The sequence below is a fragment of the Neoarius graeffei genome, chromosome 4 (genome assembly GCF_027579695.1).
Source record: "Neoarius graeffei isolate fNeoGra1 chromosome 4, fNeoGra1.pri, whole genome shotgun sequence".
Classification (NCBI taxonomy): domain Eukaryota; kingdom Metazoa; phylum Chordata; class Actinopteri; order Siluriformes; family Ariidae; genus Neoarius; species Neoarius graeffei.
The window spans coordinates 84,636,999-84,660,759 of record NC_083572.1 but is presented as its reverse complement, the minus strand read 5'-3'; the positions used below and the strand labels follow the sequence as shown (position 1 = coordinate 84,660,759).

At 41.0% G+C, this 23,761-nt stretch overlaps 1 protein-coding gene across 1 annotated transcript in view; it reads left to right on the top strand.

The window, feature by feature from the left end:
- The window catches only part of lurap1 (leucine rich adaptor protein 1), a 34,471-nt gene extending 11,000 nt beyond the window's left edge, over window positions 1–23,471 (top strand). Inside the window, exon 2 of the mRNA XM_060919880.1 lies at window positions 20,497–23,471. Coding sequence (XP_060775863.1) covers window positions 20,497–21,117 — 621 coding nt within the window. The 3' untranslated portion in view covers window positions 21,118–23,471. The remainder of the gene's footprint in view (window positions 1–20,496) is intronic.
- Window positions 23,472–23,761: the final 290 nt, after the last annotated feature.

Below are 23,761 nucleotides of genomic sequence, written 5' to 3'. Positions count from 1 at the left end.
ATTTCACATATCTGAAATAGTTGGAAATTTGCCTGGAATTGAGCACAGAATTTGAGGACCCATGAACACTCATTCTGACTGCACAGTGAGCAAGATGGTGAAGGAGGGAAAAACAGTATTTTATAGTTTTAGAATTGTAGAGTTTAACTTTTTTTTTTTAATGAACGGTTAAATGCTGTTTGCAAGTGTTGTAAGAAAGAAGCCCTCGCTGAGAGCATCCGCAAGTGTAGCATCTGAACTTCAACAAGCATCCTTAAACCTATCTGCTTGTGATATGATGTGATCAGATGAAAGCAAAATCTAAATTATTTGACGCAGGCAGATGTTTGGTGACAAAAGTGAACTGCATACATGGAAGAGTAACTAATACTGATAATGGACTTGTACAGTGGTGCTTGAAAGTTTGTGAGCCTTTAGAATTTTTTGTATTTCTACATAAATATGGCCTAAAACATCATCAGATTTTTACACAAGTCCTAAAAGTAGATAAAGAGAACCCAGTTAAACAAATGAGCCAAAAATTTTATACTTGCTCATTTATTTATTGAGGAAAATTATCCAATATTACATATCTGTGAGTGGCAAAAATATGTGAACCTCTAGGATTAGCAGTTAATTTGAAGGTGAAATTAGAGTCAGGTGTTTTCAATCAATGGGATGACAATCAGGTGTGAGTGGGCACCCTGTTTTATCTAAAGAACAGGGATCTATCAAAGTCTGATCTTCACAACACATTTGTGGAAGTGTATCATGACACAAACAAAGGAGATTTCTGAGGACCTCAGAAAAAGTGTTGTTGATGCTCATCAGGCTGGAAAAGGTTACAAAACCATCCCTAAAGACACTGCAGTTTGCTAAAGATCACATGGACAAGCCAGAAGGCTATTGGAAAAATGTTTTGTGGATGGATGAGACCAAAATAGAACTTTTTGGTTTCAATGAGAAGTGTTATGTTTGGAGAAAGGAAAACGCTGCATTCCAGCATAAGAACCTTATCCCATCTGTGAAACATGGTGGTGGTAGTATCATGGTTTGGGCCTGTTTTGCTGCATCTGGGCCAGGACGGCTTGCCATCATTGATGGAACAATGAATTCTGAATTAAACCAGTGAATTCTAAAGGAAAATGTCAGGACATCTGTCCATGAACTGAATTTCAAGAGAAGGTGGGTCATGCAGCAAGACAACGACCCTAAGCACACAAGTCGTTCTACCAAAGAATAAAGTTAATGTTTTGGAATGGCCAAGTCAAAGTCCTGACCTTAATCCAATCAAAATGTTGTGGAAGGACCTGAAGTGAGCAGTTCATGTGAGGAAACCCACCAACATCCCAGAGTTGAAGCTGTTGTACAGTGGAATGGGCTAAAATTCCTCCAAGCCGGTGTGCAGGACTGATCAACGGTTACCAGAAGCATTTAGTTGCAGTTATTGCTGCACAAGGGGGTCACACCAGATACTGAAAGCAAAGATTCACATACTTTTGCCACTCACAGAAATGTAATATTGGATCATTTTCCTCAATAAATAAATGAGCAAGTGTAATATTTTTGTCTGATTTGTTTAACTGGGTTCTCTTTATCTACTTTTAGGACTTGGGTGAAAATCTGATTATGTTTTAGGATATATTTATGCAGAAATATAGAAAATTCTAAAGGGTTCACAAACTTTCAAGCACCACTGTATAGTGCCATTTCCATGAGTTCAATAGCGCTGGAATCATCCTTTCTTACAGCTGAATTATGAAGGACACAGCTCAACATGGCCGAGTCGAAGGCATACAAAGGCGCCGCTGGCAGCCGCCATACTAAATGGTGCTCAGATATTCACACCTATGGTCAATTTACACCGTCAACAAACTCGAGTGAGCAAGTGAGTGGGGACTGACAGCATCCATATATCCCAGTTTACCAAAACGCTGTCTGAGGACCCTCCAGATCTACACCTTTACCTCATAAACACCATTAACAAAAGGCTTGACTAAACAGATATGTTTTCAGCCTAGACTTAAACGCTGAGACTGTGTCTGATTCCCGAACACTACTTGGAAGGCTGTTCCATAACTGTGGGGCTTTGTAAGAAAAGGCTCTGCCCACTGATGTAGCCTTTACTATACGAGGTACCAGCAGATAGCCTGCACTTTTTGATCTAAGTAGGCGTGGCGGGTCATAGAGGAGCAGAAGTTCACTCAGGTACTGTGGTGCGAGACCATTCAGTGCTTTAAAGGTCAATAGTCATATTTTATAATCAATATGAAATTTGATTGGGAGCCAGTGCAGTGTGGATAAGACAGGGGTGATGTGGTCATATTTCCTAGTTCTAGTAAGGACTCTTGCTGCTGCATTTTGAACTAACTGGAACTTGTTTATGCAGTTATTGGAACATCCAGACAGTAAGGCATTACAATAATCCAACCTGGAGGTAACGAAAGCATGAACTAGTTTTTTCGCGTCATGTAGCGACATTAAATTTATTATCTTAGCAATATTTCTGAGATGAAAGAAAGCTATCCGGGTGATGTTATCAATGTGAGTTTCGAATGAAAGACTGGGCTCAGTAATCACTCCGAGGTCTCTTGCTGCTGCACGTGAAGAAACAGAAAGGCCATCCAGAGTTACTGTGTAATCAGAAAACCTACTTCGAGCTGCATGTGGTCCTAGTACAAGTACTTCAGTCTTGTCAGAGTTAAGCAGAAGGAAATTAATAAGCATCCAGTGTCTAATGTCCTTAACACATTCCTCAATTCTATTAAGCTGGTGTCTCTCATCAGGTTTTGCAGAAACATACAACTGTGTCATCAGCATAACAGTGGAAACTAATACAATGTTTACGAATAATATCGCCCAGAGGTAACATATATAAAGAAAAAAGCAGTGGACCCAAGACAGAACCTTGTGGAACACCAAACTTTACCTCAGTATGTCTAGAAAAATCACCATTTACATCAACATACTGATAGCGATCAGTTAAATAAGAGCTGAGCCAGGAGAGGGCCGTTCCCTTAACTCCCGCAACATTTTCTAGTCTATCCAGAAGAATGGAATGATCAATGGTATCAAATGCTGCACTAAGGTCAAGCAACACAAGCAGCGAGACACAGCCCTGATCAGACGCCAACAGTAGGTCGTTTACTATTTTAACCAGAGCTGTCTCTGTGCTATGATGAGGTCGAAATCCTGACTGATACATTTCGTGGATGTTATTCTTATGTAAATATGAGCATAGCAGCTTTTTCAAGGCTCTTGGAGATAAAGGGGAGGTTTGATATTGGCCGATAATTGGACAGCTGACAGGGATCAAGGTCAGGTTTTTTAATCAGGGGTTTGATAACTGTTAGGATTGGCTATGTACCCAAATCCTTTAAACTAAGAGAAGAATTTATTATTTTTAGAAGCGGGTCAATTACTTCAGGTATTATCTGTTTGAATAGATGTGTAGGTAAGGGATCCCGTACACAAGTTGAGGCTTTTGATGCCAAGATTAATGAAAGTAATTCAGTTTCTTTTAGGGGAGTAAAACATTCTAATTGATGATCTGATACAGTTATATTGTTAACTACAGGGTCACTTACATTGTCTGACCTTAAATTAGTAGTTTGAATTTTTTGTCAGATATTCTCAATTTTGTCATTCAAAAAATTCATGACATCGTTGCTACTACATACTACAGCTGTGCATGTGTCTATAGTGGACTTATTCCTGGTTAATTTTGCTACAGTATTAAATAGAAGATAACAAAAATAATCCTAGATTCCTATCAGGGAGGAGAGATATGTTGATCTCGCAGCACTAAGAGCTTTTCTATACTTCAGGAAGCTCTCCTTCCACACTAATTTGAACACTACCAATTTTGTTTGACGCCATTTACGTTCCAATTTTTGAGTGGTCTGTTTTAACGTGTGTCATTATACCAGGGTGCTAATTTTTTTGTCTCTGACCATTTTCCATTTAAGAGGAGCTACATTATCTAAAGGCCCGGTCCCACTGGCCGATGGACACAAAACGTATGCAAAAAGGACACAGCGGATGAGCAAAATTTCGGGGGTGGCTCTATCCGTTTTCATCCGCTCCAGAAATGGACAAAATTGGCGAAAATTTGCGAAAACAGAACGGAAAAGAACGGACGTGGGTAGAATATAGCGGGGATGTTAAACGCATGTTCATAGGAAGCCTAGCGGATGAAAGCGGATGGAAGTGGATGACAGCTCCGAAGGGGTTACCGGTGATAACTGAGAAGCGGACGCATAGCAGAAAGAGTGGATGCATAGCGAATGAAGGGGATGCATCACGTACGCCTAACGGAAACAAAGGGGATGTTGCGCGGATGCAGACCGTTCACTGCGCATGCGGGGGGTATGAATTGCGTCTGCTCCGCGGATATAAAGGGATGCAGCACGCACGCCGTCAGCATAAAGCGGAAAGACGTGCTGGCGGCTACATCGATACATCTCTACTACATCTCGTTTTTGAAGAAGGCTACATTGATACATCTCTACTACATCTTGTATCAACACCATGGATGTTCGACTCGTACTGAGATCCAGATGATTTTCTCCCCCTTTTTATACAAAATATCGATTGTCCGCTAGGTGTCCTTCTACATACTCTAGACATACTCCAGACATCCTAAATATATGAGATACATCCCAGATATAAACGCTTTGTCCGTTTTGAATACTTTATATACGAGATACATACGCTTACATCCTTTCTATTTCCGTGCTACTAACGATGAATAGACGTTTCATGTACCTTATCTTTCCTCCCTCTTTCTGTTTTCGGCTGCAGCGGATGTGAGTTGCGAGGATGCCCAGAGGATGCAGAGAGGATACAGCAGACGTTTAACGGATGATAACGGACATAGAACGTTTGTTGCTCGTATATGTCGCGGATTTACATCGTACACAGCGGAAAGTTCATCCGTTCTAAAAGTTTTGTGCAGCTCAAAACTTTTTGCGCGGATGAAATCACAGTGGACGGATGCTCGATGGATAGAGTGTATGAAGCACGTATGCAATGAGTCCACAACGGATGCATAGCGTTTTCCAACGGATGGCAAAGATTTTTTTACGTTTTACATCCTCTTTGCATCCGTAAGTGCAGTGGGACCGGGCCTTAAAGTATGGCGGAACGTTGACTCTAAGCATTCAGTTGCCTGATCAAGTTCTGCAGGGGCTGACAGTGACCCAATCAAAGTTGATAACTCTGGGAGATCATTTATAAAGCTCTGTGCAGTAGTTGACGTGAATGTACGTTTAATACATACATGGTGTATGTATTAAATAACTTAAATTTAATAGTACATATATTATTACTCAGACATATTTGAATGAGATGAGATAATGATCTGAGAACTTCAGACTGTGGAAGTATGACTATTTTCTACGTTTAACCTGAATGTTAGTATTAGATCGAGGGTGCGACCACCATTATGGGTCGGTCCTATGGCATTCTGATTAATCCCTACTGAATCTAAAATGGACACAAACGCTGTTTTCAAAGGGTCTTCTGGGTTATTGAAGTGAATATTAAAATCTCCGACAACTAAAGCTTTGTCTAAGGAAATAACCAGATCTGAGATAAAATCTGCAAATTCAGAAAGAAACTCAGAATATGGCCCCGGGGGCCTGTAAATAATAAGTAACAGAATTAACTGGGTAGACCTATTTTTCGAGGCTACATACATTATATTAGTATGAAGAACTTCAAATGTATTAAATTTATAACCAGGTTTTTGTGTTACACCTAGATAATCATTATAAATAACCGCAATGCCTCCTCCTCTGCCAGTTTGACGAGGCTGGTGTATATAACTGTATCCAGGAGGACTCGCTTCATTTAATGCTATATATTCATTTGGCTTAATCCGTGTTTCAGTTAAACAAAGTACATTAAACTCCTGATCAGTAATGAGTTAATTAACCATTTAGCGCTTTAGATGTAAGAGATCTAATATTTAATAGCGCCGCCTTTAGATCAAAGGTGCTGGCAGTGGCTGTACAGTCAGTATGATCGAATTTTATATCGATTAGGTTGCTGGAACAAACTCTCTGAATATTTCTACTTTTTTGTTGAGCTCTGGGAACAGACACAGTCTCGATGTAGTGGACCCTGAGTGATGACTCTGTGCAGCTAGCAGACAGTCGGTTTAGCCTGTTTGTCTGCTTCCTGGCCTTGGCTCTGGATTGTCAGAAAATAACTAGGCCTGTTCTGAGACTATGACCTATGCTGCAGGAAATGAGAGCAGCACCTTCCCGAGTGGGATGGATACCGTCCTGCCCTAACAGGCCAGCAGTGCCCTCAAAATTAGCCCAATTATCTATAAAGCCCACACTGTTTTTAGAGTACCACCTGGACAACCAGCAGTTCAGCAACCATAACCTGCTGTAAGCTACATCGCCACGCTGCATTGGGATGGGGCCAGAGCATACTACAGCATCGGACATCGCCTTCGCTAATTTAAACACCTCTACAAAGTTACTCTTAATAACCTCAGACTGACGAAGGCGTATATCATTAGCTCCTACATGGATAACTATCTTTGAGAACCTGTGCTTGCCTAGGACCCTAAGATTACCTGCTATGTCCAGTGCCCTGGCTCCCGGTATACATCTGACTAAAGCTGCTGGTGCCCCTAAAGGCTGAGCTAATTTCACGTGCCGTATGATAGAGTCCCCTATAACCAGTGCTCTTTCAGGTTTCTCAGTGGGTGCATCACTAAGGAGAGCAAACCTGTTCGACACATGACGCGGAGAGGAGTGGTGCTCTCATGGACAAGCCTCAGCGGTAGCTTTGGCTCTACGCTTATGCCGCCGAGTCGTCACCCATTTGCCCCGCTGTAAGGGCTCTAATGCCAGAGTTGGGGGATTGCTAACTCCACCTAGGGCATCCAGACTTTCCCTTACAGAAGCTACACTGTTCTCATTCTCACTGGCTTTCTCTAAAGCCTGGCTACGCGCTTCTAACACTATAATCTTCTCCGTCAGAGAGCTAATCTGCACTTATCACAAATAAAGCTATTGCTAGCGATGGAGGAAGAATGACAACATCCTGCACTCAGCACACTGAACAGGCTGAAGGTGTGCCATGATGAAAAGATTCACGTACCTTAATCGATGATCTGTTGATATTAAAGCAGATCTGATGTGGATGGCCTCCGCTTATGGTCTTTACGCAGGAGGAGAAAAAAAAGAAAGCTTCCGGTCTCTGCGTTCTTCCGAAAAAAGAGAGAGAAAAAAATGGAAAAAGGAAAGCGAAAGTGGAAAGTACAAAAAGGAAAGCGACAGTACAGTAAAAATGAAGAGGATACTGGAAAATTAATCTCATTATCTCTAGCCGCTTTATCCTTCTACAGGGTCGCAGGCAAGCTGGAGCCTATCCCAGCTGACTATGGGTGAAAGGCGGGGTACACCCTGGACAAGTCGCCAGGTCATCACAGGGCTGACACATAGACACAGACAACCATTCATACTCACATTCACACCTACGGTCAATTTAGAGTCACCAGTTAACCTAACCTGCATGTCTTTGGACTGTGGGGGAAACCGGAGCACCCGGAGGAAACCCACGCGGACAACATGCAAACTCCGCACAGAAAGGCCCTCGCCGGCCCCGGGGCTCGAACCCAGGACCTTCTTGCTGTGAGGCGACAGCGCTAACCACTACACCACCGTGCCGCCCTACTGGAAAATTATTTCTAGAAAAATTTTTAAAAATAGATTAATAATTAACACCAACACTTGTGGAAAAAAAGACTCGTCACAAACAACTTGGGAACCAGGAAGTGCGTAGCAGGGTTAGGGTTAGGCACATGTCTTTGGACAGTGGGGGAAACCGGAGCACCCAGAGGAAACCCATGCAGACACGATGAGAACATGCAAATTCCACACAGAAAGGCCCCTGTCAGCCACTGGGCTTGAACCCAGAACCTTCTTGCTGTGAGGCGACAGTGCTAACCACTACCATTGTGCTGCCTAATACCCATGGTAAAATATGATGGTGGATCAGTAATGCTTTTCTGGGCTGTGTTTTGGCTGATGGTTGTGAAGATGGATGGCATCGTGAATGTACTAGGATGTTTCGGTCCAAAATGAGTTTGTCTCTGCCAGGAGGTTCAGACCAGGCCACAGAGAGAAGAGAAAGATGAGCCAAGCACACTTCGAAATCAACACAGAAATGGACAAAGAAACTCCAACATTCTTTTGCAATGACCATCTCCGCCTCCAGATTTGAATTGAAAAGGGAAGTCCACTTGCACAATCCTAAGAATCTAAAATAGCTTAAAAATATTATGCATGGAGGAGTGAACCCAGAGTCATCTCCAAGTGTCTCCAATCTTGTTAGACATCACAGGAAGAGACTGAGTGCTGTTCTCTCTGATCATTTATTTTTAGACACTTTACAATGTCTGGGATGCTCTTCTGAACAGCTGAATGTGACAATTTTGACAAATATGTAAATTACTGGCCACACTGATAAGAACTGTGGAGAAACTCCACTTGCAAAGTACGTTGGTTTTTTTAAAGTTTTTTTTGCCTGCGTATTTACTCACTCAATGTCAACAGCTATTATTTATATTTGAATAATCCTCTTCCTCCCAAAGGGGTGCTTGATCACAACTGATGGGAGATTTTCTCCATAGAGATGTTATTAGTCCAAAGCAGTGGTGAGCAAGCTGTCAGTGACTCAGGCCTCATGCTGTGTGGTTATGACACCTGGCTCTGCTGCAGTGTGTGACTGCAGTGTGTTTGCCTTCTGTCTGCTTGGGACAGGCAGAAAAACAGAGCGGCAAGACCAAAGAAGTAGCCTAATGAAACTGCGGGCAAACAAATTTGATCCTACTGGATGTGATGGATATGCTGTTAGAGTGTCTGCTTTTACTCAGAACAAGTAGAGATAGTGAGGTCGTAATGTTGACGTTTCATTGCTTAACAAAGGAGATAAAACCTACAACTCTTCTGGATAAATGAGTTACCATAAGGACATTGCTTTTTTGAGTGCCTGTGTACTGTGCGACACATGACAGCAAATCCTCCCTAAGTGCAAGTCTTGAATCAACTCATTTTCTCTGCTCACTGCCACTCTCTTTGTCTTTTTCTCTCTCTATCTCTGCTGCACAGATGGAAAACGCAGGGGATGGTGTGCTGACAGATGGAAGCAATGACTCTAGCTAGATAGGGGCAATGAGAAGTGCTAAGTAATTGCACGGAGGACAGAGCGGCACTGAATGCGGTGCAATTTCTGTGAAAGAGGTCCTGTCTTTTATAATTAAATGTGGTGTTATGTTTGTGTGCAGCAGTAGATGTTAGAGAAAGCCATGCATGCAGAGGGATGCAGGGTTTGAGGTCTAGTCATGCAGTCCGATGACTGCAGTTTGACATTGGGCTGCCTGTGACACCAAAACGGACTGCGGCTGTATTTGTATATAGTCTGTTATATTTGACCGAAATGGGATTTGATTCTTTACCTTGTCTCACTTTCTGACCAGGAAAAATCCATATTGGAAGATTTTAAATCTAATGACGAATAGAGACATCATTTACCCACAAAACAAATACATCCACACACATGACCCTGGTCCGTGGTGTGATACTTAACCGAGCAGAACACCCCAGCAGGGAAAATGAAAATTCCAGGGATTAGAGCTGGATCCATAATGGAAAAATGGGAACTGTCTTGCTGTGAAAACAAGGATCCTTCACTTCCTGCCTGCTTGACACATAACAGTATGTTATCTCATATGACAGTGACTGAATAGGGGCTGCAAAGGATGACGGACTAATAACCTTAGACTAGAACTAATACTCATTTATTTTACATACTGATAAAATGTACTGTGTATACAATCTTTTACATCTCACTAGTGTTGAACCACAAGTAGGGAGGACTTCAGTGCTTCATGGCTGAGACAGAATATTCCTAGACATTACTCATGTGTGTAGTTTAACACATGTAGGTTTACAATATGCATTGCAGGCAGGGAGAGCTGGGGAAGGGAAGCTTGACCACATCAGTGCTGAGCCAAGGAGAAAAGTAAATTTATGAGCAGCTCGATTTGCCTCAGAATGAGGCATAGAGCCAAACTGATCCAAGCCCAAACCCTCAGAGAAGAATCCAGCCATCAGAGCCCACCTCATAATCCACCATTTCTACTGCCATTTCTCTCTCTTTCTCCGGCTGTCTCTTGCTTCCTGCACGTTACTCATCTCTTTACATTCCATTCCATTTATTCATTTGGCGAATGCTCTCATGGTATGGTAAGAAATAAGGGCTTTTCTTGAGGAACCAACAGTGTCTCTCTTGGGATTTGAGTTACTACTTCCTGTCTGCTTTTTTTCTACCTAGATTTCATCTCTACTTGCAAAATGCCATGTTTTGAAAAGCTTTGTGAGTATACAAAAGCTCAAGCACAAAACAAAAGGTATCATCAGGAATTAAATCATCATCTTAATCCCTTCACAAACTGGTTTGGTCTTTTGCACCTTACCAGTACAGGCATGAAGGATTTCCTGATTCTTTCCCTGAGTAAAACAGCCTTTGAGTTGTAAACTTCCTCTTTATTAATTGACCTTTTACTACTGTGAGGATTTTAGGACCGCATACATTGGCAGTAGGTACATTTTTGTAAATCTAAAGCATATTATGAGTTAACTCAAGTGATGAAGCCCATTAAATTAAAAATGCTAAGTGGTAAGTATATTCAGCAGCGGTTTGGGAATCAAGTTTCACAGTCTATAAATCTGAGGTACTGGACTCCCTTCATGTCCCCCTTTCTTTTTGCAGTTTCTTTCTATTTTCTGCAAAATGCCATTTCTTTGGGTTCTCTCTCTCTAACACACACACAAAATCAGTTTTCTATTTAATACTATACGCACACCCACCTCTAATCCTAATCATTATAGTACACTATAATCATACAGTACAATAGTAACCAGAAGGAAATATTTAATCTCTTTCAGATTTTCAAATTTAAAACACTGTATTACTGTGAGGGCATTTGATACTATCCTATCATTTATGAGGACATTTGGTCTTTTTGGCCATAAATATGGCTTAATGTGTATAGACGTGTGTGTGTGTGTGTGTGTATACACACACACTTTTTTGTGGGCCCCCCTCTGTTTCTTCTGTACTATAATTAGCAAAGTTGACGTCGCCAGTAAATAATGCAGTTACAAACCATTTAAGGCTAAGTTTTCTGCTTCATTTGCGTCTCCAGGGTCTTGTATATGTACAAAACATGTAGCATTCCATCCATCCATTATCTGTAGCCGCTTATCCTGTGCAGGGTTGCAGGCAAGCTGGAGCCTATCCCAGCTGACTATGGGTGAGAGGCGGGGTACACCCTGGACAAGTCGCCAGGTCGTCGCAGGGCTGACACATGGACACAAACAACCATTCACACTCCCATTCACACCTACGGTCAATTTAGAGCCACCAATTAGCCTAACCTGTATGTCTTGACTGTGGGGGAAACCAGAGCACCCGGAGGAAACTCAAGCAGGCACGGGGAGAACATGCAAACTTCACACAGAAAGGCCCCTGTCAGCCACTGGGCTGGAACCCAGAACCTTCTTGCTGTGAGGGGACAGTGCTAAGCACTACACCACCGTGCAGCCTTACATGTAGCGTTATACGTCTATAATGCTATAACAGGACATAGAAACAGATGTTGCTACATGTAAAGATATGTATTTCATACTTCATTGTCATTGTGCTTGTTGGTGTTTCTAGCTAACTGTATGGGAAAATGTTGAATATTTGGCTGAGACTGCAATTCAGAGATTATAGATGACATAAAACACCCCGGAGATCAGTGGGGAACTGCCAAAGTTCATTAGGTTTCAGGGAAAACATGAAGTACAAATGAGATGCTTAGTATTTTCCCTTATAGACTGAACTATTTATAGTGCATAAGCTTATGTTGAATGCTGCTGGCAGCCAGTGCAGATAACATTACACCAGAAATCATCTTTAAAGTCGCTGGATTTAGGATGTGGACATTTCGGGGTTAGTAGCTCTCTTGGATAGAAAAACACAATTAGAAGCTACTGTATTTGTAAAAGTCATTTTGCTCAACTGGATAGGTTAATTTGTGAGTAGTAAGTCAATGCACATTTGAAGACTATACAAGGCCATGTGCCAACCACATACTATGTGCAAATAGTATTTCTGAAGAGGATGCAGGTTGGGTTGCTACCCAAATATTAGTGACATCAAGAGTACAACCCCGATTCCAAAAAAGTTGGGACAAAGTACAAATTGTAAATAAAAACGGAATGCAATAATTTGCAAATCTCAAAAACTGACATTGTATTCACAATAGAACATAGACAACATATCAAATGTCGAAAGTGAGACATTTTGAAATTTCATGCCAAATATCGGCTCATTTGAAATTTCATGACAGCAACACATCTCAAAAAAGTTGGGACAGGGGCAATAAGAGGCTGGAAAAGTTAAAGGTACAAAAAAGGAACAGCTGGAGGACCAAATTGCAACTCATTAGGTCAATTGGCAATAGGTCATTAACATGACTGGGTATAAAAAGAGCATCTTGGAGTGGCAGCGGCTCTCAGAAGTAAAGATGGGAAGAGGATCACCAATCCCCATAATTCTGCGCCGACAAATAGTGGAGCAATATCAGAAAGGAGTTTGACAGTGTGAAATTGCAAAGAATTTGAACATATCATCATCTACAGTGCATAATATCATCAAAAGATTCAGAGAATCTGGAAGAATCTCTGTGCGTAAGGGTCAAGGCCGGGAAACCATACTGGGTGCCTGTGATCTTCGGGCCCTTAGACGGCACTGCATCACATACAGACATGCTTCTGTATTGGAAATCACAAAATGGGCTCAGGAATATTTCCAGAGAACATTATCTGTGAACACAATTCACCGTGCCATCCGCCGTTGCCAGCTAAAACTCTATAGTTCAAAGAAGAAGCCGTATCTAAACATGATCCAGAAGCGCAGACGTCTTCTCTGGGCCAAGGCTAATTTAAAATGGACTGTGGCAAAGTGGAAAACTGTTCTGTGGTCAGATGAATCAAAATTTGAAGTTCTTTATGGAAATCAGGGACACCATGTCATTCGGACTAAAGAGGAGAAGGACGACCCAAGTTGTTATCAGCGCTCAGTTCAGAAGCCTGCATCTCTGATGGTATGGGGTTGCATTAGTGCGTGTGGCATGGGCAGCTTACACATCTGGAAAGACACCATCAATGCTGAAAGGTATATCCAGGTTCTAGAGCAACATATGCTCCCATCCAGACAACGTCTCTTTCAGGGAAGACCTTGCATTTTCCAACATGACAATGCCAAACCACATACTGCATCAATTACAGCATCATAGCTGCGTAGAAGAAGGGTCCGGGTACTGAACTGGCCAGCCTGCAGTCCAGATCTTTGACCCATAGAAAGCATTTGGCGCGTCATAAAACGGAAGATACGACAAAAAAGACCTAAGACAGTTGAGCAACTAGAATCCTACATTAGACAAGAATGGGTTAACATTCCTATCCCTAAACTTGAGCAACTTGTCTCCTCAGTCCCCAGACGTTTACAGACTGTTGTAAAGAGAAAAGGGGATGTCTCACAGTGGTAAACATGGCCTTGTCCCAACTTTTTTGAGATGTGTTGTTGTCATGAAATTTAAAGTCACCTAATTTTTCTCTTTAAATTATACATTTTCTCAGTTTAAACATTTGATATGTCATCTATGTTCTATTCTGAATAAAATATGGAATTTTGAAACTTCCACATCATTGCATTCCATTTTTATTTACAATTTGTACTTTGTCCCAACTTTTTTGGAATCGGGGTTGTATATCTTTATCTCTTCAGCAATATTTTAGAACCGCAATGAGAATAACAACTTTATTGTGCATACCGATACAGCCGTTACATTTAAACTCTCACAACTTCAACAACAGTTTGTTTGTAGTTAGCACTTGACGACTAGCTTGGTCTGCTCACTGTATGAGATGTATTCTGGTCAGATAGTGACCTGTTGGTGTATTGTCACACTGGTCTTAGATTCACAATGTGTCCAAAACATTATATTTGACACAAATCTGCTAAACATGCGTACAATACTCGAGATGTCTGACACACTCTTTTGTCTCGGTCTCTAAAATTACAAAAAACATGAAGCAAAACACGCACAGGCACACACAACAAACACTCTGCTGAATTCAGGCAGCTTTTCCTCACTGCTTTAATCCGGGTTAAGGAAGTCACTGTCGTGATTGGGAAATCCATCCATCGTAATGGAAAATGCATCAGTAATGGAGAAAGCAGGATTCAAAAACACATTTAGGGCTACAGAGAGCAACATGGCTGACATGTGACAACACAACTACGGTTGTGGTCAGAAGTTTACATACAGTGACATGAATGTCATTACAGTATTTGGGCTTTCAGTAATTTCTTTGACCTGTTCTTTTTCTGTGGCAGATTGTACAGTATCTCATCTCATCTCATCTCATTATCTCTAGCCGCTTTATCCTGTTCTACAGGGTTGCAGGCAAGCTGGAGCCTATCCCAGCTGACTACGGGTGAAAGGCGGGGTACACCCTGGACAAGTCGCCAGGTCATCACAGGGCTGACACAGAGACACAGACAACCATTCACACTCACATTCACACCTACGGTCAATTTAGAGTCACCAGTTAACCTAACCTGCATGTCTTTGGACTGTGGGGGAAACCAGAGCACCCGGAGGAAACCCACGCGGACACGGGGAGAACATGCAAACTCCGCACAGAAAGGCCCACGTCAGCCACGGGGCTCGAACCCAGACCTTCTTGCTGTGAGGCGACAGCGCTAACCACTACACCACTGTGCCGCCCATTGTACAGTATACATCTTTAAAAAAAAAAACACTAGAATTTGGAGCACAAGTTTTAATTTTCTTTGGATTTTCCAAAATCAACACAGGGTCAAAATTTTATATATACAGGGTCAAAAATTTACAAACGTTCACTTAGATTATTAATTCAGAGGTGCTGAAACTTCCAAAATGTCTCTTATCTTGCCAAGGCTGAGGTCTCTTAACTTCCTGTTAGTGATCATCATAGAGAAGCTACCAGCTGTAGTCAGTCTCTTCATTAAAAGGGTTTGTTTACAGCACTCACTGGATTGACCAACACAGTAAAATGGGAAAGTCCAAGGAGCTCAGTGCATATCTGAAAAAGAGGATCGCAGATATACACAACTCCAGAATGTCTCTTGGAGCCATTTCTAAACAACTGCAAATTCCAAGATCAGTTCAAACAATTGTATGCAAGTTATTGTGAGATGTAGTCATTTTGCCAAGCCACTTTGCTTCAAGAAAACCCAAACTGTCACCCTCAGCTGAAAGGAAATTGGTTTGGGTGGTCAGGAACAACCTGGAAACCACCATGACACAGCCCTGCCATGAACTGGAAGCTGATGGATCACTGTCTACAGTTCAGATCACCATGGACTAAGAGGCTGCTATCCAAGAAATAACCCCCTGGTCCAAAATTGACACCTTCAGGCTTAACTAAAGTTTGAAAGTGACCACACGCACAAAGAAAAAGCCTTCTGGAGGATAGCTGTATGGTCAGATGAGACAAAGATTGAGTTGTTTGGCCACAATGACCACCATGTACAGAGGGATACTGTACCAGCTGGTGGTGGTGGTAGGTTCATCATGCTCTGGGGCTGTTTTGCTGCCAGTGGAACTGGTTCATTGCACAAAGTGGATGGAATAATGAAGAAGGAGGACTACCTCAGAATTCTTCAGCATAAACCATCAGAAACTTGAACAGGACTTGGGACTTACAACAGGACAATGAACCTAAAGACACATCAGAGCTGGTTGTGGAGGATAAAGCAACAAATCCTGACTTCAACCCTATTGAAAATATATGGACTGTACTTATAAGTCGAGTCCATGCCAAAAAAAAACCCAAACAAATTTAATTGAACTCTACCAATTCTACCATGAAGAGTCATGAAATATCCAACCAGGATTCTGCCAGAAGCTTGTTCATAGTAAACAAAAATGTTTGGTCAAGGTGAAGCTTGTGAAGAGACATTTTACCCAAATATTAGGTGTGCTGTATGTATATTTTTGACCCTGTGTATATATAATTTTGACCCTGTGTTGATTTTGGAAAACCCAAAGAAAATTAAAACTTGTGCACCAAATTCTAGTATTTTTTTTAATTAAAGATGTATGCTGTACATTCTGCCACAGAACAGTTCAAAGAAATTACTGAAAGCCCAAATATTGCCATGACATTCATATCTAAGATGACATTCATGTCACTGTATGTAAAACTTCTGACCACAACTGTAGCTAACAGGAGAACAGGAAAAGGTCCACATTTCAGTCACACCTGTAAAAGCTAGCTGTATTTAATTTTGTTACCATTTACTGTACAGATTTTGTGTCATATGCTGTCAAGTGTGTGACTGGATCACACAAACACGGTGTCGTTAATTTATTATACACTGTATGGCTATAGGTTTGTGGACATCTGACCATCTCGCCCATATGTGGTTCTTCCCCAAACTGTTGTCTTTGTATACTATTCATTACAATTTTCCTTCACTGGAACTAAGCAGCCCAAACCTGTTCCCGCATGACAATCCCTTTGTGTGCAAAGCAAAGTCCATGGTTTGCCAAGTTGGAGCAGAAGAACTTGAGTGATCTGCACAGAGCCCTGACCTCAATCCAACTGAACACCTTTGGGATGAACTGGAACACCAACTGCACCCCAGACCTCCTCGCACAACATCAGTGCCTGATCTCACTAATGTTCTTATAGCTGAATGGACACAAATCCCCACAGCCACACTACAAGATCTAGCGAAAAACCTGCCCAGAAGAGTGGAGCAGCAAACGGGGACTACATTTGGAATGAGATGCTCAAAAAGCACATAATGGGTTTGGTGGTCTGGTGTCCATATACTTAGTGTGCTTTAATAATATATTGAATAGCTTTAATCGTTTGAAAATGGAAACCTGAGGGAAATACTCAGGCAGGATGGCATGGTGGTGCAGTGGTTAGCACTGTCGCCTCATAGCAAGAAGGTTCCAGGTTTGAGCCTCATGGCTGTTTGGGGGCCTTTCTGTGTGGAGTTTGCATATTCTCTCTGTGTCTGTGTGGGTTTCCTCCCACAGTTCAAAGACATGTAGATTAGGTAAAATCCCCAGCCACTGGGGTTGCACAAGCCAGTGCATGCTTAGTGCCAGTTCCAAGCCTGGGTAGATTGGGGGGTTGCGTCAGGAAGGGCATCCGGTGTAAAATCTATGCCAAATCAAATATGCAGATCACAAATTGGATGATCTGCTGTGGTGACCCCTAATGGGAGCAGCCAAAAGAAGAAGTAGGGAAATGTTCAGTCAATGCTTATACTTATTTTATTGTAAACTACAGCAATTAGAATTTGGTGTATCGTAATAGGGGCCAGTATGTAGGGGCCACACTCTGCATTTCAAATCTACATGCTGCTTTATTCACCAAAAAGACTGTAGATTTTTTTTTCCCCCTCAAACGTGTTGACAGATGAAATGTGGGTGGAGATTATTACATGGGTTTACAAATGTTCGGAAGACCAATCAATACTCTCCCTTTATCTCTTCATCGATTTGACCTCGAATGGGTTACATGAGTGGCTCAGTGTGAAATAAATGCTTTTATGGATATAGCACTACATATGTATTAAAAGCTCTCCGACCATTTAAGAGAGACCTAAAAATATAGATGAGTTTAGTCCTAAAATGCTTCATAATATATTCATAAGACATACCTAGGGCCTTTTAAATTATTTAATTCCACACATAATGTGGTTTTATCACTAAATTTTTAGAAACTGCTATTAACAGTGTATTATAAAGTATGCTATTCTTCTGTTTACGATTTGTTTATTTAAGAAAAGATGTCCAGTGCTGTAAGAGGTTTATTACAGAGAATTGATGTTGTCAGAGGGACCCATGAAATTCAAAAGCACTTATCATAATGGCCTTCTAGCCTTCATCAGCATAACAGCAACTGCAGAACTCACACTAGGATTATGCACCGCTAATCTGAGTATACCATCTGGTGCAATCTCTTTTATTCGAGTAGATTTAGAGTTGTAGTTTTCCTTTTATATGGAAGGACTCAATATATGTTGTTAGAGGGTGATGTGGCCCATAGATTTTTTTCATAATAGAATTTCTCAAAGTGCTTTATTCCTGTTATACCAATTTATTAATGAACAACACATACTTTTACCCATTTGTCGTCCTGTGCCAGCGCCTGGTATTCCCAGGCAGTCTCCCATCCAAGTACTAACCAGGCACATTAGGCGTCAGGCTTTAAGGTACATCAAGTGGTGCCACTTTCCATTTCTATAGCCCTCGGCCTCTCGCCTACTACATCGCTAGGGTTACAGTGGAGGGCTAGTCCTCTGGTAACTGCGAGAGTTTGACTCCCTACTCACATCTGTATTGCAGTGTGCCTTGCCAGTTGGCTCCAGTAGATATCATTTTTAAGATGGTCTTTGGTGGTATGACCTGACCGTGAGTAGAACTCATGAAATCCTGGTTGAGAGGTAGACACACTAACCATGGTTTTACCTCTTTATACTTACATTTAATGTGGAACATCTGAGGGAAATGGTGGTTCCTGCTATCACTTATAACAGCTATAAACACTTGTCCTCTAACTGGCTTCTTTTTTGTCTTGCCTGAATTTAATCCGACAAAAAAATGCTACTTGTCATGTTACTGAGAAACTGCAAAGTGGAAAGTCCTCTAGCCTGAAGACTTGGCTATAGAGGCTTTGCACCATCACGTGACCCCATAGCAATGGTAACTATGCCACCATGACGGGGGGCACGCTTGTAATGCTTCATTCAGACGAGTTACTTGTTATTGATCGGTATGGGAAGGTTTTGCTGCATTTTTGGATGTGCAAATCGTTTTGAACGAAATAAAGACATTAGATTTTTTTAATTTACTTAAAGTAATTCATCACCGGGGAAAAAACTAGAGAAATTTCTAAATGTAGAAGTGAAAAAATGGGGGAAAAAAACATTTGGCAGGACTCTGTGTCAAACGGAGAGGTCAAAAACTCAGTGGTGCTCACCTTCATTTCCATGAAGGTAAGAATTAAAAAAATATATATATTTCACAACTACAGCAAGGTGCTCATTCTTATACAGTGAAGTGAATATGAGCATCACAGTGGCTCGGCACAGCCTAACCTTCACAGAGACTTAAAGTACATTTACATTTGGGGATCCTTTGGAGCATGTTGTGCACGCGCTTGGGAGCCAGTAATTATGGGAGACACTTGATACTGATTTGAGCGCAATCAGCGTGCACATATAAGGACACAGAGGCTTTGTGAAGTATCATCACTGACACGTTTGTTTCTAGCCATGTTTATGACTCGGCTTTCGGTTTCATTTGTGTTTTTGTAAATATCACGCCTGCTAATAAACACTCTTCCTGCACTTAGACCCGTCTACCGCCGCATACCTGACAGAATACTTGCAAAATCTCTGTGAAAACAGTATCATTACATGTGCATGCTGATTGCAGTCAAATCAGCATCAGTTGTTTCCCATAATGACTGGGTTCCAAGTGCACGCACAACACACTCCGAAGGATCCCCGAATGTAAATGCACTTTTTTAGTCTCTATGAAGGTTAGGCTGTGTCAAGCCGCTGTGTTGTTGCTCACGTTCACTTCACTGTATAAGAATGAGCACCTTGCTGCAGTTGTGAAATAATTTTTTTTGTTGGAATTCTTACCTTCGTAGAAATTAAGTGGGTATACCATCGAGTTTTTGACCTCTCCGTTTGACATGGAATCCCGCTGAATGTTTCCCCCCATTTTCTCTTCTACATTTAGAAATTTTTCAAGTTTTTTCCCCTGATGATGAATTACTTTTGGTAAATTTAAAAAATCTGTTGTCTTTGTTTCGTTCAGAACGATTTGCACATCCAAAAATGCAGCAAAACCTTCCCATGCTGATCAATAACAACTAACTTGTCTGAATGACAATCGTGCCCCCTGTCATGGCGGCATAGTTACCATTGCTATGGGGTCACATGACTGTGTAAAGCCTCTACTGCAGAAAACCCGGGGTTTTGTCCCCTGGCTCTAGAGACTCCTTCTATAAATGTTAAATATCTTACAGAAAGCTTCACCATATCAATGATTATATGGTTTTCTTTGCTATATACCAACATGTTTTTACCCTATATTGGTATGGCGTCCACCATACAAGTCCCTGTACTTTAGCTGTTACTATAGAAATGCTAACATTAGAAAGAGCACATTAATATAAACTTGTGATTTGAATCACAGACTGCACTACTGTCAGATCTTTTAGTTCTGGACCTGCTGACCACTCAGATTGGAGAATTCAAGAATAGGCAGCATAGCCCTGTATTATGTGTTGTTTGAGTATCAAATATCATGTCTTACATTTTAATAGATGTTCTTTATTATGTCTCTGGCAATGTTAGGCTCATCTCCGGGCGGTGGATGTGAGAATCCTGCAACAGCTCGTGGCATTGCATGAGGGAATTGAGGCAGCAAAGTGGCTTATGGAAGAGCGTGGCATGCTCACCAGCCACTGCAGCAGCCTGACTGGCAGTCAGTACAGCCTGGGAGGCAGCTGGAGCAGCCTACATGAGCCCCATGACAAGTTGGACAACATCTCCATCGGCAGCTACCTGGACACACTGGCTGATGATCTGGATGAGTATTGTACCTCAAGCGGGGCCGAGTCTGTGCTCTGCTCTGCACCTTTGTGCACAGACAACTCCAAACCCGCTCACGTGAAACCCAATGGCCCTAAAGAGGAAGTGAGACCTCCCAACCATGATGTAAGAGCGTCCAACCATGAAGAAGCTAGTAAGAGTAATGGAAATACCGGAGTCCTGGATAGTGCAGTTAAGCAAGACACAGACTCCCCCAAGGCTCTTGCAGCTGAGAAGCTGCCGAAGACCCTGAGCCCTCAGGGTAAGATTTACAAGAATGGCAAGGTGGAGCTGGAAAGCTGCAAAATGAGTGGCAAAGTGCACTTGGAGTATGATACGCACTGGCACTGGGTGCAGTCACAAGATGATGTGACATTTTTGTGAGGGTTTAAAAGATGCATTGACTTCAGAGCCTTATTGGACAGATTGATTGATTTTACTCTGCAATTGGTTTAGAAGAATATCCTCATGTACTTTTAAACTGACTGCCAAGCTTAAATGAATTCAGATATAGAGGTATGATGTCAAAGATCCCAAGGGGCCAAAGCTTATAAAGCATGAACTTTATATTTGTCTTTATAATCATTTATCTGTACAGATGTTTATCTATTAAAACTATTTTGCTCAGTGATTCCCAGTGCTGGTGCGACAGTACCCTTGCCCTGCTCAATTTAGTGCTTTCCTTGTTCTAACACTCCCACATTGACTCAGGAAGGACCTGTTAATTATCTGATTAATTGGAGGTGTGTTAGAGCAGGAAAAGTAGTGAAAATGCAGGGAAGAAAAACACCAGGACGAGAGCTGGGAATTGCTGGGGTAGTATTTCGTACATGACCGTGGAATCTGGTTTTATCCCTAATTTCTCTCAATATTTTATTGCAGATATGTGGTTGATGAGGTCAAGCATTTTCTGTGTTCAGATCAGTGTTAATTATTAGATTTAACTTTTTGTTTTAACTTGTGTAAGTTGACCAATACAATACAAAAATCTGACATTTATTTTCAAGTGCTTTAGTTAAAATAGCCAGATAAGCGATCACTGTAAGAAAATAGCAAATTCTTATTTTCATGTCAACTCCAAAGGAGCCTGAAAGACTGAGATATGAATAGTAGATCAGTTGAAATTTATTAAGTATTTTAGAGAGGACCAAGTTTTTAGCTATAAAACACAGAATGGTAAAGAGATACTATGATAAAGACATCATAGTGATATTTTTCTATTTATTCTAAAGTTTAAAGTTCCATAAATCTAATATAATATAATAATATAACCAATAAAATGTGTCACTGTTTTTCAGTTGATATCACATTTGCAATTTAAAATTGATGCACATTAAGGTTTTTTGTTTTTTAAGAGCACACTATGGCAGACCCGTGCTCAGACTGTCAGGTTTGAGGTTGGAATATACAAACAGAAAAAACAACAAAATCTGCCTATTTTAGTGATACCTGTTTAAGAACTGAAGTTCAGGACTAAAGGGAACTGAGTATAATCCAACATGAAAGATCTTTAAAATTGTTGCCCTGGTAGTTCAGAATTGACTCGTGTAAATACAGCAACAAAGTCAAACAGCAAGTTTGATCTGGATAGCTGTGAACAATCAGGATGATTTCTGTGTGACCATTAAACACAGAATCTGTATCTATGTGAAAATGCTTGTGCAATATGATTAATTATTATACATACAGGACACTTTTTCGATGGAATGAAGCGGGTTCCATTCATTTGGCTTTATAGCATGCAATATTGTTAGCATATCGCTTATCCTATGTGTATTAATGGAGAATGAGTGCTGAATATAGCTTACAATATTGCATGGTTGTCAAGACAACATGACGACACATGTCGGAGCTGATGCGAATATTCAATGAGAGTGTTTTGTGCTGCACATGTGCAGAAGCATTTCTTTGTTCGCCGGTGGCGCCCACAGTAAACTGTCACAGTGAACTGAAAATGCTATAAGATGCGTATTACACATAAAACTTCCATGCTAGCGAGTGACTGTGACAATTTGTAAACAAACATGGCTGCCAGGTTCGCTTCGTTAAATACAGAAGATTTTGAGAGAATTTTGAAAGCAAAAGATGCATTGAACACCTGAAATTGTTCCATCGAATGTGTATGTATAATAATAATAATAATAATAATATTGGCTGGCTTTTTTTCATGGTATATCAGATATATTCCGTTCAGCTAGCTTGATATTGAACTTATTGAAGACGAGTTCAGTATCATACCAGCTGAATGGAATATATCTGATATACCACTCAATGGCAGCCAATATTATTTAAATATATAAAATATATTAGTCAATTTAAATATATATGGAATTAACTAATTCAGAATAATGTGGTCTGTTGATTTATGTTAGATCATGCAAAAACATTTTGATCAACTCTTATGCAACCATGTAGAAGTATAGAGGCACATTAATGTAGTGGGATCTTCATGATTGTGAATGCAGGGAATCAAATGCATGAAAATGTGTGGGTCTGTGTATTTGAGACGTCACCCTCTGCTGTGGACTCTGTATTAAAGAAATAGTAATAATTTTAAAAAAATGTAATGAATTAATTAAATGCAGTTTTTATATTAGTGTTAACCCATATTAATGCCGCTGGATGTGGTTTTGCCTGTTTCTCTGATGCAAAGAGAACTGCACTGCTGTAATAGTTTTATGTAATGAAGCTATAAATGCTATTTGACATTTGATGTGTTATCTAATAAACGGTGATGTCTGACCCAAGGTGATTAGTTAAAGAAGTTTGGGGTTGTGAACATGGATGCCTGAAAAGCTGTGAAATTCTGTTCTCTGGTTATTAGGGACACACGTGGGAGAGTTGATATTCCCAGTGCACTCGGAGCAGCTCTCTTTCTCCCACACACCCACACTGAATTCTAATATTGGCTATGCTTCTAGGAACAGTTTCCATGACTACTGTTAGTGTGTTCAGTGACCATCGGGATGCACAAAGACAACCGCACAAGAAGCAGAGGATGTGATTCCATAAATAAGAGAAACGGAGA